The sequence below is a fragment of the Syngnathoides biaculeatus genome, chromosome 20 (assembly GCF_019802595.1).
Source record: "Syngnathoides biaculeatus isolate LvHL_M chromosome 20, ASM1980259v1, whole genome shotgun sequence".
Lineage (NCBI taxonomy): Eukaryota > Metazoa > Chordata > Actinopteri > Syngnathiformes > Syngnathidae > Syngnathoides > Syngnathoides biaculeatus.
In genome coordinates, this window is record NC_084659.1 from 16,877,487 (window position 1) to 16,895,214 (window position 17,728).

The 17,728-nt window shown below is 44.9% G+C and overlaps 2 protein-coding genes across 4 annotated transcripts in view; one reads left to right on the forward strand and one right to left on the reverse strand.

The window, feature by feature from the left end:
* Positions 1-6,506, reverse strand: LOC133493489 (protein phosphatase 1H-like). Its single transcript, XM_061806901.1, has 10 exons — positions 5,991-6,506; positions 4,760-4,949; positions 4,194-4,565; positions 3,951-4,063; positions 3,777-3,861; positions 3,512-3,630; positions 3,241-3,304; positions 3,069-3,176; positions 2,810-2,961; positions 1-1,495 (listed from the first exon to the last, which is right to left on the reverse strand). Exons 1-10 carry the CDS (start codon positions 6,224-6,226, stop codon positions 1,348-1,350), a joined length of 1,587 nt encoding a protein of 528 aa, XP_061662885.1. The 5' UTR covers positions 6,227-6,506; the 3' UTR covers positions 1-1,347.
* il17rel (interleukin 17 receptor E-like) overlaps positions 5,869-17,728 on the forward strand; it is a 27,048-nt gene continuing 15,188 nt past the window's right edge. Inside the window, exons 1-20 of one of the 3 annotated variants that reach the window (XM_061806904.1) lie at positions 5,869-5,899; positions 7,046-7,237; positions 7,643-7,913; positions 8,147-8,174; positions 8,322-8,471; positions 9,295-9,401; positions 9,537-9,651; positions 9,748-9,792; positions 9,861-10,000; positions 10,099-10,170; positions 11,565-11,619; positions 11,729-11,907; positions 12,392-12,436; positions 12,519-12,573; positions 13,515-13,654; positions 13,732-13,785; positions 15,302-15,362; positions 15,461-15,574; positions 15,653-15,704; positions 15,784-17,110. In XM_061806904.1, coding sequence (XP_061662888.1) covers positions 7,800-7,913; positions 8,147-8,174; positions 8,322-8,471; positions 9,295-9,401; positions 9,537-9,651; positions 9,748-9,792; positions 9,861-10,000; positions 10,099-10,170; positions 11,565-11,619; positions 11,729-11,907; positions 12,392-12,436; positions 12,519-12,573; positions 13,515-13,654; positions 13,732-13,785; positions 15,302-15,362; positions 15,461-15,574; positions 15,653-15,684 — 1,506 coding nt within the window. In that variant the 5' untranslated portion in view covers positions 5,869-5,899; positions 7,046-7,237; positions 7,643-7,799 and the 3' untranslated portion in view covers positions 15,685-15,704; positions 15,784-17,110. Of the gene's footprint in view, positions 5,900-7,045; positions 7,238-7,642; positions 7,914-8,146; positions 8,175-8,321; positions 8,472-9,294; positions 9,402-9,536; positions 9,652-9,747; positions 9,793-9,860; positions 10,001-10,098; positions 10,171-11,564; positions 11,620-11,728; positions 11,908-12,391; positions 12,437-12,518; positions 12,574-13,514; positions 13,655-13,731; positions 13,786-15,301; positions 15,363-15,460; positions 15,575-15,652; positions 15,705-15,783; positions 17,111-17,728 lie in introns of those variants that run through there. The other 2 variants (XM_061806905.1, XM_061806906.1) reach the window with 2 other exon arrangements.

Consider the following 17,728-nt stretch of genomic DNA (forward strand, 5'->3'; position numbering starts at 1 on the left):
CGCAACAGCAGCGTTGGACAATTAAGGAAAAAAACGTTTTGGGGGTCGTGGAGGAACCTTATACAAAAGGTGCGGTTGTCGTTCACAAAGCAGGAAAGTCACGAGTCACCTCTTTTTTTTTTTTTTTTTTTGCTGTACAAGTAGACCCCCCTCCCACCCCCCTGACACACACAAAACAACAGCCATTTTATATTACAAGTACAGCAACTTATGAGAGGGAAGCAGACAGAATGGACACACTCATCCCGTATTCTGCTGCGTCAGATTGATAACGATGCCCCCCAATCTTATCAACCAGTTTGACCCAACATAGAACCTGAGTTGATGTGCAGAAGTTGGGTGGCACGATGGGATGACGGAAAAAAATTAATTACATTCATTTAATGGACAGAAATGAATCTGAACGACGAGATCAAGCGAGGGTGAACATTCAACAGTAGCCCTGATGTGATGTTTCACATCAAGATAACAAGCTTATAATATTTTTTTAACGACTCGACAACAATGCACAAAAAGCATGAAATATATTTCAACACATTTTTTTTCTGGAATGTTAGAGGAGGAGAAATACAGGTAGCATATAGGTTGTAAAAAAAAAAAAAATGGATGAAGGAATGAGGCAAAACATGACTCGGCGTCACAATTCTTCCCTCCGTACGTCTTTTTTAGATTCACTCGCTGCTCTTTTATCCTTCGCTACGGAATCAAAACAGTCACTAGATCTTCTATAAACGTTTCAAAACGCTGCAATTACATCTAAAAAAACGGCGACACTCGATTTAGCGGAACGTCAAAGTTGCGGGAATACAAAATTCAGTCTGTTGTGGAAACCTTTGCTACCAAGAAGTCCATGCATGCACAAAAACAAGCAGCCATTATTTTTTTCCCCTCTTTATGTACTTTCTAAGTGACCTGCGTCGAATTAAAGTGCTATCAAGTTATAAGTGGGGGAAAAAAAAGATGTTTTAAACCGCTATTGATTGATTGCTGGCAATTTTTTTTTTCTTCCTGCAAGGCCTTCACTTGAGATCTGAAGCCAAAATGGGTCACACAAAAAAAAAATAAGCCAGTGTTTTCTTTTATAGTTATTGATTATTTGGACTCATTTTGGACACGTGACTTGTCTTCGTGTCCCTGAATTATCTCGTCCACATTGCTGCGGTCTCTTGGGTTGCGATACCGCTTCCTTCCTCAAGAGGCAACAGTGAGTCAGTGTAGCCCAGTTTTGTGGCCCTAACTAAAGGACAGTTGCACCACTGTTTGGGCTGACCACTCCCGACAGAAACGTAGTTAAATGTGCAACAAAACAAAACAAAAAAAAAAAAAATGGGATTCACGGTTCGCCGCTCAGGGCTGACGGTTGCCGTACATCAGCGGTACGATGAAGACGGAGATGTCATCCCCGGAGCCCAGGCGCTCGTTGGTGATCCTCCAGCCTCGATCCCTTAACACGCCACGCGCCCGCATCACCAGATCTTGTGCCGCCATTGTGTACCTAACCAAGAGAGGAGTTGCAGTCACAAAGTTGGCAATGAGCTCAGTGTAAGTAGATCACAATGCATCTTGGGTATTTTTTAATACTTGGTAACAGAAAATTTTGAAACGAACAAGTGTCACCACATTTGTAACTTTTTTTTGTATTTACAATTTTTAATGTACTATTGATAATCTGATAATTATTCAACAGTAATAAAAGTAGTCTCAACTATTAAATAATAGAAAAAGTTTAAACGTCTAAAAAAAAAAAATAAAAACTGCATTTTATTGCTCAGTTCATGTACTTGCAATTAAAAAATGATAATCTTAAATTTACATTTTTTAACACTTGATTGTTTTCCATATTTCTGCAAAATTTTGGATTTTTTTTAAATAAGAAAACTGTAATTACATTCTTTAAATATTTACAATTTAACAAAAACCCAGATGTATATAGATGGGGTGTCCCAAAAAAATATTAAATATTTGTAAATTCTTTTACATGTTAACAATTATACAACAGTAATAAAATTAGTCTTTCAACTATTAAATAATATAATAGAAAATGTTTAAATGTCACTAAAAAAAAGTAAAATATAATTTTATTTCTCAGTTCATATAAAGTAATTGCGATTATTAAAAAATAAAAATCTTAAAATGTGTGTACATATGTGTGTGTATAGGCTGTCCCCAGAAAATTTATACACACTTTAAATATTTGGAATTTCTTTAACATGACAAAAATTATTTGAATTCTAATAAACAAGTTTACAATTATTTAAAGTGTGTATACAGTTTTAGGGTGTCCACTTTAAATAATATTTCTAAATTCTTTTACACGTAAAAAAATACTTTGAATTATAATAAGGTTTACAATTAAAGTATACATTTTTTTGGGGACACCCTATATTACACACACACACACACACACACACACACATATATATACATATATATATATATAGTCCCCAAAAACACACAAATATTTGTAAATTCTTTAGCATGTTAAAAATTATTCAAATTATAATAAACAAGTTTACAATTATTTAAAGTGTATACATTTCATTTTCTGGGACACCCTATACACACGCACACATACATACATACATATATATATATTTTTTTTTTTCATAGGTACAAAGAAGCAAAATATGTAACAATTTTCAGTTTTTAATCATGACAAATACTATGTAAAACCTTGATTTTATTATGTGCAATGAGGTAGTTAAAATAATTAGTGAATAAAATATATATATATATATATATATATATGTGTGTGTGTGTGTGTACTTCACTAGCTTCAAACAATGCAAAAAAAAAATAAAAATCTAACCTGTGAAGGTCGTCAGGGTCACAGTTGGCAAGGAAGGTGGAGACCGCCTCGGCGACTTCCTGATTGGACAAGACGTCCCACAGGCCGTCGGTGCCCATCACCAGGACGTCGTCGGCGCCGTGCTCGTACTGCGTCAGGTTGTACACCTTCACCTGTTTGTGACAATGAAGTACTTTAGCGCTTTGGACCACATCCACGACATTCTCCAGTTTTGCAACATCTAGAGTCATCCCCCCCCCCCTCCCCCGACAGCGCTCACCTCAGGAAGGCAGGACAGGAAGGGCTTGATGTAGATGTTGGAGTCGTGAACTTTGAGGTCGTGGTCGCCGAGGCCGCGCGTCACCCCGATGGTCGCCAGCACTCGGGCCTGGAAAGCAATCTCTCGTTCCGTAAGTCAGAACCCCGCGTTCGAGTCCGGGGTCCAACCTTACTTTTTTCCCTTCGCCGTATATCAGCGGAAACTTGAGGTCTTCGTCCTCAACAGTCTTGTACGCCCTGTTTCGAATTTGAAAGAACATTGCAGGAATTGTGACAAAAGTGAAAAAGTCACAAATGTCATGAAAAAAGTGATACATTTTTGCATTTTTTTTTTTTTTTATAAAGGGCAGGATTCACGTTGATTGGACTCTTGAAGTCCCTCGCCATCAGTAAGGTCACGTGTTCCCAGAGCGCCTCCCGCGCAGAACCCGAGATGTGGCCTACCATCCGTTCATGGTGAAGTCCCTGTACAGCATCCTCTTCCCGACTTCCTTCCGTTGGACCCTCCGCGGGAACTCCAGGTGCGTGAACTCGTTGCCCAGCAGGTGAGGCTGCATGAAACCCTGCGGGGCGGTGGGGGAGCAAGAACCGCTTTTTGATTTACATCGCAAAAAATCTGATACGCCGACAAAGTCAAGTAAAAAGGTGGCAAATTCGGGCAAAATAATGAAAATTAATTGTTGTTAATAGAGATATATATATTTAGTACCAGGAACTGAAGCCTCCGTCGTTCGGATTCCGGTGTAAATTCTGTTGACATGGGAACGATCTCGTTGTTCCTGATGATAATGGCCCTGTCGGTCAAGGACAAAATACATGACCCGGGTGAAAATGTCCGTCGGGTTTCAAAAGGAAAAACGCGATCAACGTGATTTCCACAGACCTGCTGTCGCCCGCGTTGCCGACGTACATCTTCCCCAGCATGTAGACCACGGCGAGGGCTGTGCAGCCTCCCGTGATGTTGTAGCCCTGCTTCTCCCGCTCAATCTGCGCATCCTGTACAAACGAAAAACAGTACATATGTTGACTGGGATTGGGAACTAGAAGTGAGTCAAGTCCCAGGCCAATGGACCAGACTTTGGACCCCACCGGACTGGGCGGTAAAACAGTCAGTCTTGTAGCCTACCATTTCTTTGAAGGCATTCTCCACGGCTCCGATCACCAAACTCTCGTGCTGGACTTTCTTCTCGGTAAAGAAGCGCGGCGGAGGCGGCGTGCTGCTGGGCGAGCCCGGCGGCCCGGCCGCGCTCCGCAGCGACGCCGCCCGCGTGAGGGAGCGCTGGGGGGCCGGCGTGTTGCCCTGCAGGTAGGGGTTGCCGTCGGGCTCCTCGCCCAGGACGGTGGGCGGCAGGGAGGCCAGGTTGTGCAGGATCTCGGTGACGGCCTGCAGCTGGCAGGCGATGTGGTGCTGGAGCAGGCGGGAGGCCACCACGGCGGCGCCGGAACCGGCGTGGCCGTCGAACAAAGCCCAGTAGTGGAACACTAGTCCCTCGCCGTCCTGTAAATGCAAAATAGTTTTGTTGATGATGGTGTGTCCCCCAGGGCTCACTTCTCAGTCCACTGCCTTTCTTGCCTTTCACTTCTTTCAATCAGTCTTAAACCACCAGAAACTGTGATTATTTATTTTTTTTCCAAAAATATTCCTATAATTTGCCCAAAGCACACGTAATTGTATATTAACTCTGTCCGAACCTCGCCGAGCTTGCCGTGCTCCAAGCGCAGCCCCGGGCCCTCGCCGTTGGGCAGGGAGTTGCGTCTCTTGGGCGCGGGGGTCTTGCTGGGCGTCGAGGGCGGGCAGTAGCTCATGGGGCGCCTCCTGACCACCACCACCTCGCAGCACGCCTGGTCCTCGTTCAGAGCGCTCTTTCCGGCATTAATCACTCTGGAGGAAAAACCGTAGTGTGGCGAGCTCGTTAGCCATCTGGCAGGGTTGCAAGTTTTCTTTCTCCTTCATGCCCGACTTAATTAGATATAATGTTCATAACAGGGTTATAGCAGCGTGGGATCGATTCTCGCTCGGTGATGGTGTTATGTGCCCTGCGACTGACCGGCGACCAGTTCAGGGTGTAGTCCGCCTTTCGCCCGCAGCTCGGATAAGCGGCTTCGACAATGGACAAATTGATCATTTACCACTTTTGCGGTGTAAAAAAAAATGCACGACATAGACCCAACCCCCCCCCCCCCACTCGAAAATGACATCAAAGCGAGCCCGGTTCGCTTATCAAACATCTCCGGAGGGCGTGTGACAAATTAGCGCGACTATTTTTAGCCGCCAACTGCGGTTTGTTTTGTGCTCGGCAGCATCACTGACTCGGAGATACAAGTTGCAGATGCGACAGTATCTGCGTGATTATATAATGTCAACAAACAGTGGTTAATAAACCTGGTCCGTTATACGGTGGCGGTTTTGTGCGAGTGACTGATTTGTGTCCATAAAAATCAGTTTACTGGCTTTCAGCGCTTTCCCCCCCGTTGTGATTGGACCTTGTCATTTAATTGATTTTGGGGGTGGGGGGCTGCTCCCCTTCCAAAATAAAGAATTCAATTCACACCTCTCTGTTCTGACGGGCCTCCAATAATGATGTCACTTCCAAAATGGCTGACATGAAGAGGGAACCTTGAACAAAACCTAAAAAAATAAAAATAAAAAATAAACCTTCAAACGGTTGTTTGAACTACAAACTGAAGATTTCTGAACGGAAATTCACTTAATGGTCGGTTCGGTCAGAATTTGGCGTCATTGCGTGCAACTCGCACGCCAAATGACGCTCATTTGGGGTCAAAGGGTTACGCGGAGGAGACGACAACAGGTGCATTTCTCGAGCCGCAAAGGTGTGCGCATGCGCCCCTTCCGGATCATTGTCGCGACGACCCCCCAAAATCGAAGCCCGGGCGTCCCTTAGGTGGCGCGGCGATGACTTACTCGGCGTATCCGGTGGCCCACGGTAATCTCCTGGTCTCCTTTAGAATGAGGATGGGCCGCGCGATGTGATCCGCGGAGCACTCGACCTCATCCGGGGAGAGTCCCAGGAACTCCGGCCTCATGTAGGGGAATTTGAGCGGCAGGTCCGAGCCCGGGCCGGCGCCTCCGCCGGAGCCGCCGCCGGCCATGATTCCGCCCATGAAGCCGGCCACGGCCGATTTGACCCGGGTGAGCATATTGGCGGTGCGTCGCGGCGGAGTGTCCGGCGGCCGGTGCGCGTCGGCGCTGCCGCCGCCGCGGCTCCCTTTCCCCGGATTGGCCCCCAGCTCGGCCGCGCTTCTCGGAAGAGAGAACGAGAGGCCTCGCGCTAGCTCACTGCGGCATCGGGGTGGAGGAATAGCGGCTAGGATGGCTTAGGCAAAGCCGGCCGGGCGCGCCTCCACGGAGAGCCACAGACGACATCCCGGGCGTCGAGAACGCGGAATTAGCGGGTCACGTGACGCCCCCGTAAAACCACGCTGCAAAAAATGCAGCCTCTGCTTCCAGTGACGTCATCGACGCGGGCGTACGTGGAATTATTGTTTCGTTAAAAAAAACAAACAAAAAAGGGAGGGGGATGGGGCGAAAAGAGATTTATTTACCCTCCATTTTCAAGGAAAAAAATGTGGATTTCAAATTATGGTTGCCGATATATTCGCGTCAAGGTTTCAAAGGGGAGTTTCACGCATGGGTGCTCTCGTTATCTTTTTTTTTATTATTATTTTAACAAACAAAGCTGGTTTCGGAGGGGAGGGCATTTTTTGCAGCGTGCAGAGGATGAGCACCGCGCAGCAGGTTGAGGTTAAATTCCCCCCCCTCCCATTCCCGGAGATGCTGCACCGACTTCCGAGTGCATAAACCGCCGCGAGCGTTTTGACTCACGATCATCCAAAGAAGCATAAACATAAACGCCCCCCAATAAAATGTAACATTAAATTAAAATACACACAAAAATAATAAAAGTAGGTGTTATCTCTATGATAATTATTTCATTGGATTTTTTTTTTGTTTATAAGGTCCTGGTGGAAGGTTTGCAGGATGATGTCATAGCGCCGACGTAATGCAATACACCTCGCGCCCTGATAGAGGGCGCTGTTTACGCATATTCTTATCTATAGACGAGGGAAATGATCGGAAGTGACAATAAACGGTTATCAAGAGGAGGGAAAAAAATTCCAGGACAGAAAAATCCCCCCCGGTGATTCCCAGTAAGTATATAGGTCGCAGATTTGAATTGTCATGTGTTACTGATGAATTTTCTTTTTTTTTTCATTATTAATATTATTCAAATACTACCAGCACCATTGGCGCTTTTCCTGTAAATAACTTTCTTGTTCAGGAAAATGCAACGTTAAATTAAAAAAAAAAGTCCTTCCATGTGTTATTGTTAAAATATGATATTTGATTTTTATGTTGGAGGGAATTTATTATTGCTAAATATAATGTGTGTGTGGCACGTTAGAGATGATTTTGGGGAAAAAAAAACATTTTAATACATGTTCGGAGTTCCTGACTTAACAGTGCGTGTTGCATTTGCTTGTCCATAAACATTGTCATAACTTCCCTTTTTTGTTGCTAATAATAGAATCCCTTGCTTCCCCCCCACCCCCCAGTAACTTGTAATCATCCCTCTAGCTCCGCCCCCCCCACGATAAAGGCATAGAACCGGCAACTGTGTCCTCCCATCCCCGCTCCAGGCATCCCGTGTGGTGCAAATAAAAAGAGCGGGAGCTGTGTATAAACAAGTCCGGGCAAGAACTTGGCGCCGAGATGATGCTGTGGGCCGCCTTGCTCGCGTGGTACTGCGGTTTGAGTCTCTTTGGAGCTGCTGCGGAGCTCGTGGAGGCGGAGAGGATTCAGACGTGCGGCACTAGGTGCTCTCAGGTAAAAAAAAAAAAAAGTGCAACCTTTTCATTCTATTCAAGCTGCGATGATTTAAAAAAAAATCAAAATGAATAAATACATCTACTTTTGTTTGGACCTTCTCTGTCTTATCTGATCTAAAATATCAAATGATTTCATCTGTAATAACAGGATTATTATACATTAGTAAATTAATCATTTTGTTTATGTGAATATTTTGATATATATATATATATTTTTTTTTTTCATCACAGGGCCTTCAGTGCAAAACCAAGCCAGCGCGTGAGTACGGACGCAAACGACGAGTAAAGCATCGTTAGGCGCGTTACGACTAAACCTCGTCTGGTTGAACAGGAACCGCTATTCACGTGTAATTACAGAGGAGGTTGCCACTACTGCTTTGTTCAAAAATGATTTACTGTGTTCCAGATTTTGTTCCTCCTCCGTGCCAGAAGGCTCCCGAAAGGTTGGATGCCTCGTCCGTTTTCCGCAACCTCAGCTTTTCCAGCGTTGTAAGGTGCGAGGGGAGGCAGAGGTGCTCGCTGCACCTTCGTGTCAAGACTTCCGTACGCCTTGCAGGTGTGTCAAAGTGCCGTCATTCCCATCCTAGAGAGGGCACCTACTTTTAACCCTCACCCAGGACATTTGTAAAGTAAATACGATTTGCTACGTACATCGCCGCAGCTGTGGAAAAGCCGCAAGTGCCCACGTTGAAACACGAGATATTTACAAAGAAAGACGCACAGAGTTTAACGCTCGCGCCACCCCTGTAACGGTAACGACAGTAACACGACAGCGCGGCGCTAACAGGCCGGTGTGACCGTCTGAGCGCTCCCGGTGCTGATGCTAATGCTAGTGCCGTGCTATCCGGGCTGGTTAAAACAACATACCTGTAAAAATCACTGAGACACGGCAGTAACACGCTAGCGCAACTCGGGTGGTTAGGGTGCCATTCGACAACTTGTCGCCGAGTGTTCATGTTTGCTATGGACGTCTCAGAAAGACAAACGCAGCGAACGTACATATATGTGTATATCTTTTTATCAACTTTTGTTTTAAGGTTAGGATCAAGGTTAGGGTTAGGATATAACGTACGTTAGCGCCCTCTATGTAGAAGAAGGGGAACTATGACACCGGTGGATTTCCCACTAAGCGTCTACTACGTACCCAGAGTTCTCCTGTTAGTAACGCATGCGCATTCATCACAAGGAGACTTTTCAGCAAGGGGGCGCGCTCAGACCGTTACACTGGACTGGTAAAAGTCACTTCCTCGGCACATATATTCCACATTGAAAGCATGTGGGGGAAAAAAGTCACGGCTTATAGGCCAGAAATGACGGTACATCTCCTGTAAAAAAAATTTCGCACCCACCATCGTGCTGACACGCTTTTCAATCCCCAGAGTCCGTCCACGGATTGTCCGTCTGTTTCGAGACGCCGGGAATGCTGCAGAGGTGCCAAGTCGTTAGCCTCTTGAAGGCGTCCAGGCGGAAAATGGCGGGGATGCAGGTACCCGCGCCGCAAACCAAAAAGTTGACGCGCTGGTCTAGTCCAATATTTTCTTGTGCCACTCATTAGATCTTGAGCGATACAGGAATCCCGGGTGGAAACCAAAAACCGTCATCTGATTCTGATTCTTTGCAGGTGGAGGTGGAGAACGACTGCGTCGGCGTTCACCCCGGGCAGCAAGCAAGAGTGACCGTGACCGCGTTCCCGAGCTACTGTGGATTAACCCGGAGTAGTACCTACGTGGCTCCAGGTACTAGTATGTTTTACATACTTACATGTAAGGACGGTGTGCGTTAGAATACATCAGGTTTTCCCAGGATACGTACGATTGTTTGTCTCACTACAGACTGCTCGTGGAAAGATTTAAGAAGACTCGTTCCCGAATGCATCAGTGAGTACGTACGCCTAAAAAGGTCACGCGCGCCGTCTTGTTTTGTGACGCCGGCTGTGTGCACGCAGCCGGCAGGATATCGCACGACGTGGACCTGGAGAGGAAGGAGGTGCGCGTCGGGGTTAGCAACGCTCTGCAGGGCCACGACTACCGAGTGCGACTGTGCCACAAAGATTTCATCTGTACCGGCACGGGGGATGAGGCGCTGGTAAGTGGAAATTTCCCAATCCTGTGATTTGGAAGGAATTTGAAATCAAAAAAATAACTCCTAAGAAGTCTTTCTTTGTCTTTGTTGTGTCCATCCAGATCAAGAAGGAGGAACCCAAAAAGAGTGTCGTTCTCACCTTCTCCAGACCTTTGCCATGCCTGTGCATCGAGGTTCACCCCCCTCGGACCCCGCTGAGCATATACAGTGAAGAAAATAAGTATTTGAACACCCTGTTATAGTGCAAGTTCTCCCACTTAGAAATCATGCAGGGGTTTGAAATTTTCACTGTAGGTGAGAGAGATAATCTAAAGAAAAATCCAGAAATCACAATGTATAACGATTTATATGTGTGATACAGCTTTAAATAAGTATATGAACACCTGTCTATCAGCAAGACCTTTCAAAGACCTGTTAGTCCGCCTTTAAAAGTCCACCTCCATTCCATGTATTATCCGGAATCAGATGCAACTGTGTGGGGTCGTTAGCTGCATAAAGACACCTACCTGTCCACCCCATACAATCAGTAAGACTCAAACTTGTCACGTGGCCAAGACCAAAGAGCTGTCCAAAGCCATCAGAGAAAAAAATTGTACAAGTCCACACGGCTGTAAAGGGCAACGGAGAAATTGGCAAAGCAGCTTGGTGAAAAAAAGGTCCACTGTTGGAGCAATCATTAGAAAATGGAAGCAGCGAAACATGACAATCAATCTCAATCGGAGTGGAGCCCCATGCAAGCTATCACCTCGTGGGTTCTCAATGATCCTTAGAAAGGTGAGGAATCGGCCCAGGACTACACGACAGGACTTGGTCAATGACGTGAAAAAAGCTGGGACCACCGTTTCCAAGATGACTTTTAGTAACACACTAAGACGTCATGGTTTGAAATCATGGACGGTACGGAAGGTTCCCCTGCTTAAAACAGCACATGTCAAGGCCCGTCTGAAGTTTGCCAACGACCATTTGGATGATACAGAGGAGTCATGGGAGAAGGTTTTGTGGTCAGATGAGACCAAAATGGAACTTTTTGGTCATAATTCCACGAAGTGTGTTTGGAGGAAGACGAATCCTGATGAGTTCCATCCCAGAACACCATCCCTGCTGTGAAGCAATCTTTGGAGGGAGCTGAAACTCCGTGTTTCTCAGCGACAGCCCAGAAACCTGTCTGATCTCGAGAAGATAAGAGTGGGTGGGTGGGCCAAAATCCCCCCTGCAGTGTGTGCAAACCTGGTGAACAACTACAGGAAACGTTTGACCTCTGTCATTGCAAACAAAGGCGACTGTACCAAATATTAACATTGGTTTTCTCAGGTGTTCAAATACTTATTTGCAGCTCTATCACACATATTGTTAAAAAATCATACATTGTGATTTCTGGATTTTTCTTTTTATATGATCCCTCTCACAGTGGACACGCACCTATGATGAAAATTTTAGACCCCCCCAAGATTTCTAAGTGGGAGAACTCGCAATATAGCAGGGTGTTCAAATACTTCTTTTCTTCACTGCAATAGTAATCGTTTCCGCGTTATTTGACGCTGATCGATGCGTTTGTGGCTCTTCCCAGGGCTGGTCCGCGGTGATCGACGCCCCCAGGGTCCAGGTCTGCCCATTCAAAGACCGTGAGTGGCTCTCCTTTATTCATCTAGTCGAGTCCTCGTTGACCCGGCGAATCCCCAGAAAATACTCCCGATAACGTCGAGGGCGGGCGTCACGGGGGGGTCTGTGCAGGCACGGAGGAGATGTGGCACGGGATCCGTTTCGACCCGCTGGGCGAGGCGCTTTCGTGGGAACCCGCCTGCCCGATCTCGGGCCGGGCGACGCTGTGCCAGAGGGGGGAAGACGGCGACGGCGGCGGCGGCGGCTGCTCGGATCTGGAGGGAGCCGAGCGAAATATCACCAGGGGAAAGGTGACAGAAATATGATGAGTCACGCGCACGTTGCCGTTCATTCATTCATTCGTCTGTTGTCCGTCTACGATGACTCAGGGATTTATTACAGTGTCGTAACACATTATCAGTTTCAATCCGATGAGTCACAGTCGCGTGTGACTGTTCGCTCTTTGTACTTGCCATCGGTTTCGATTGTTGTCGATCACAGGTCGGGATTCTGAACCAGATCGGTTTGTAACTTCTGGGATTTATGGGACTAACCTTTCCAGGAATTGGGTGGATAAAAAAAAGACACTGCGGTTATCGTCAGTCATGAACGGAAATTGGACCGGTCCCTGCTCGCGCACGAACACGCCTGCTGGCATTTAAGTTGTAAATATTTTGGAGGTGGAATTTGTCTCCAAAGCCACTCGTAAAAAGTAGCGCCGTGACGCATAAAGTACGAACGCATCAACAGTTGGAGCACTGAAAATGTTTACAGGGTGAAAATGTTGCCTTTCAGATCACATTTGCAAAAGTGGACCCTCACCCTCAGCTGTGCATGAAGGTGTTATTATTATTATTTCTAAACCATTTACATGTATTAAATATGATATTGCATTTTATTTTTCAACGTTTTTTTTCTTCAGTTCACTGTCGGCGACCAGTCAAGGATCAGGTGCCCTTTTGTCAAAAGATTCCAAGGTATGACTTTTTTTTAATCGTCATCATCATAGGCAGCAATAAATGTTAATGTATTTATAATAATGTTTAGTCGTATTTTTTTTAATCCACTAGATGTGAGTGATGTGAATGTTTCCACTTAGTTAGTCGATAGGCGTGACTCATGTAATGTACATTATGTGAGTACATACTTAGTTCAGTATTACAATATTGAAACACCAAAATGTTGTTTAACCAAACAATATAATCATGTAAGTTTATAGTATAATGTGAAATGCCATAGATGGGCTAGTGGAAATTCGATGTGTTAAATTAGCAGAGATATTTGTGTGTGTGTGTGTGTGTGTGTGAATATAAAACAGTTTGTGTGGGTATTTATATATATATATATATATATATACAGTATATGCACGTGTTTGTGTGTGTGTCTGTATATATAAAAATGTGTGTGTGTGTGTGTGTGTATTGATATATGTATACATGAGTGTGTGTTTGTAAATATAAAAGTGTGTGTGTGTGTGTCTATATATACACATATGCATATATATATATATATATATATATATATATATATATATATCTATATAAAAGAAGGAGGTGTAGTGGTACACACGCCTGCATTCGGTGCGGGCAATGCAGGATCGATTCCCTCTCAGTGACGGCTGGCGACCAGTTCAGGGCATAGTCTGCCTTTCGCCCGAAGCTAGCCGGGATAGGCTACAGCTTTCCCGCAACCCTTGTGAGGATAAGCGGCTTGGATAATGACATGACTTTGTGAACCATATAATTTATGTGTATATTGAATATTCCTTATGTCTCCCCCCCCCATCTCTCTTTTTCAAATTTTTCTTACCCGCCACGTCTGTAAATTAGCCAAAAGCTAAAAAGTTAGCACATCGCAATATTGTCTAATTTGTACACAAAGTTTCATAGTAATAAGCAAACATCGGTGTTATTTCTAGCATGGGATGTGAGCATGACTCAGCAGGAAGCGACGCTGACGTCGCTCGTCAACGCCACTTTCGCCGTGAGCGCCTGCGCGCCGTCCCAGGGCTCTGCCGCATGCCGCGCCGCGGGGGCGACGCACACCACCGTGCACGTGGTAGGTAGAAAATTGACGTTAGCGTTGCGTTACGTTTGCAGGAAACCATGGCAACCGTGATTTTGTTTTTCCATTAGGGGGAGCACTCGTCGGTGGGCTTGAACTTGACAGACGTCCGCGCTTGTGTTTATGTGAGTTTTCCCGATCGTTCACGCTCATCAGTTTCCCAGCAAAAGGGTCTCAAACACACGGCCCGTGGGCTCAGATCTGGCCCACTGCCTGATTATATGTGGCCCGCGACGGGGAAGTTTTCCGTGTCAATTTCCATGATTCTTGTGAAAATCTGGACCGAAATTAATGATAAATGATACCGTTGTGATTTTATAAGTATTTTTAAGTGACCATGGTTTTCAGGTTTCCCAATTAGACATTCATTAAAACTGGACAAAAAGGAAGGAAAGACACAAGTTCAAGTCTCGTGAGCAGAGCATTTCTTTATTGCAAGCAGATGTATGATAATTATATACACTATTATTTCTACACCCCCCCCCACCCCCCTGTTTATCCTACATTTGCTACCACATTTTCTAGAGCAGAGCAAAGCATTCTTCATTGCATGGAGAAACAGTGACTGAACAGGAGCAGAGCAAACCATTTCTTTATTGGAAGCAGATGTATGATAATTATAGTCACAATTATTCCTACAAGGTTTATCCTACTTTTGCTACCACGTTTTCTCAAGCAGAGCAAAGCGTTCTTCATTGCAGGCAGAAACAGTTACTGAACTGGAGCAGAGCAAAGCATTTCTTTATTGGACGCAGATGTATGATAATTGACCCCTCCGTACAGGGCAGTTAACCACGCCTCCTGAAGTCACGTCACGCCACGTGCGCTGACGTAAGACAAACAATTCGTAAAAATGGCAAATACAATACAATACATTCTGAACTGAGACAGACGCCATGCTTCTGATTTCATTCAATCATTCACACGTAGCAATGTTATGCTAGCGCAGAACGTCTCATTCATTTATACGAGACGCGTATTAAAAATCAAATTTAGGGCATATCTTCGCGCAAACACCGTCTGGTTAAGCTTCTGGCCGCGAGCCAGCAAGAAAGCGACACGTTTGTGCAGTCCGATCAGCGCTAAATATCGCTCAACAAAGAATAAGTGTGGCAATCGTTCACACGCAGCAGTGTTATGCTAGCGAAGAACTTCGAATTCATTTATACGAGACATGTATTGAAAATCAAATATAGGGCATACCTTCGTGCAAACATATGTGTTCCGGTGGATATTAGATGGATTTAGTTGATGATGCGGTCATTGATCCATCGAAGGCATTTTTCGTACTGGGTCTTCAGTTTTGGAAAGGGTACGAATCGAACTCCACCAACTAGCCTTTCAGGATACCTGTCGTCACTATTACAAAGTCCGTGACTACACCTCTTAACCATATTTTTTGTTAAATAACCCAAATACGCGATACTGGACCATGCAATGTTGTCTGAGAAAATGGCAGGAGCAAAAACGGGCTTTGGTTTATGCAGATCTCTGGCCTCTGATTGGTCAGTGACGCGGATTGCGCAATATCCACGGAGGGGTCAATTATATTCACAATTATTCTTACAATGGTCAAAATACACATTAGCCGTAGTGTCCTGATTCCAAAACTAGTTCAAGAATGAGTTTGTCCTTGCACAGGTGAGGCGGATCGACGTCAAGTACGCCAGCACGGTCCTTCACTGTTTCCCTCATCGAGCCAGTAAGCAGGCTTCAATTTTATTTGTATTTTGACGATTGGACTTGAACTCGCATTCACTTGAATTCATTAATTCTGTATTTTGTGTATTTTCTCCACAGCACAAGCGTTTCCTGTCCTCCCCGCGCGAGCCGCTTTGGACTCCACCCCGCTCAGCCTTTGGCTCGGCGCCGGCGTCCTCGTCGCGTCCTCGGCGCTTCTTGTCACGTTCACAGGTAAAAACGCCGGGCGTGCGGTTTACCGAATGTTCCGACCGGTGAGCGTAATTTCTTCTTTGTGTTTTCTCGTCGTAGTTTACCAAAGGCGAAAGCACACGGAGATCTAGTTCCGCAGAAGAGCCTACAAGTGAGTCTAGTCTTTCCTCTCACCATCTCGTTCCCATCACTTAATACTTCTTACACTTTATTTTGTTTTTCTTTGGCAGATTCCACTCTCATTTATGACTGTTATGAACAGAAATAAAGTCAAGGAAAAATTGCATTTTTACGGGGGGGGGGGGCGACGGGCCCAAACAAGCGTGACTCGTGTTTATGTGAACGCGCCCAATGAACTCTTTAAAATGTCCCATCAGCGCTTCCACATATTGAGTTCCAAGGAGTTATCGTCGGTCTTTGTTCCCACTCAGTCGCTGGTTGTTTTCCGACGTGCGCTCGTGCCTCCACTTGTTTCTATTTTGTCATTATTTGTTCCCGTCCAAAGTCTGCAAAGTTTCAAAATGTCCCAATGTGATTTTTGTGTCCAAATGTCCTCACAATACACTGACAATGTGAATATGACCCAGCTAACCTGTTTGCAAAAGTGTGCACACCCCCTATAACTAGTGGGTGTGACCGATTACAGGATTAACCAACCACATTCAAAGCCAAAGTGCCTGTGAGTGAGGGTGTGAAGACCTTTTAAATTCACTATAACTCTTAAAAACTCACAAGTTCCACTGTAGTTCAAATACGACAACCAGCGGCTTGCACACGGACACGCTGCGCCATGAGGATGTGATAAGTGGGAACCTTGAAAAGGGTCACTCGCTTTCCTGGTCCTCTCCCAAAAAATGTGAAACAGGTGATGCATCTTAAGTCTGCAAACTTTCAAAATGTCCCAATGTGGGTTTTGTGTCCAAATGTCCTCACTGTACACTGTCAATCTGAATATGACCTAGCTGACGCGTTTGCAAAAGTGTGCACACCCCTATAACTAGGGATGTGTCCGATTTCAGGATTAACCAACCACATTTAAACCGAAGTGCCTGTGAGCTAGGGTGTTTAGAGCTTTTAAATTCACTATAACTCTTAAAAACTCACAAGTACCAATTCAAATACGAGAACCGCCGGCTCGCTCTGCCATGAGGATGTGGTAAGTGGGAACCTTGAACAGGGTCACTCGCTTTCCTGGTCCTATCCAAAAAATGCAAAACAGGTGACGCATCCAAAGACTCATATGACAAAACAATGTACTCTTTTTGTAACGCGCGTTAAAGAGTTTCCTTAAACTGCGTACAGTGCGGCACTTCCTTATTAAACGGCGATTCATAGTTATTGTCTGGCCGCATCGAGGAGGAAATGAGTGATGTATTTACGTTTTGCGTTTATCACGTTGGAATTTCCACTGAAAATCAGTTTGAAGGTCAAAGTCCTCTATGCCGTGTCAGGTCATAAAGCTTTTATTCAGGGTGACGGAGCAAAACGTGGCGAAAAAAAAATCCATTTTAAATCAGTTAATTTATTATGCAATTTATTAAATTGACTTTGTTCTTCCCATTATTGCTATTCTTATTTCATTGGTGTATAAATAATATTTTGCTGTTAACAATGTCCGTGCAACATTTTTTTAAACTACAAAACAGTATTTTTGATTCATTCCACTTTTATTATTATTATTGGTGCTATCTAAAACTGTCCACCAGAGAGCGCTGTTAGCCAAGTGATGCTTTAACTCAGCGGCGCCGTAAAGTAGAATAATTCCAATGATGAACAGTTTTCAAAGCAGATGCTTCAAAGGTCAGAGGTCAACTTGCTCTTGATTGACAGATTTAACAGTAAAGTGCAATGAAATATTCTACAAAATACACATTTGTACTTTTAAGGGTAACTTTGGTTGCCTTTGGGGCTTTCTGGTCTTGGTGTTGTGCCTTTTGTAATCAATAATAAGCCATTTGGGTTATTTCAGGTTACACTAACTGGGGCTGGTTTTTTTTTTTTTTTTGGTTTGTTTTTGTGGGACGGCGTAGTCGTGTTGTTTGAAGCGGGCCTGGTATCTCGCCGTTTCAGGTGCGGTTTTTGTGCACGCGCTTCAGTTGGTCCATCTAAGCCCACACAAGGGGAAAGAATGACAAACACACAAGCCAGAGACAACAGGCAGGGGATGAGCTAATC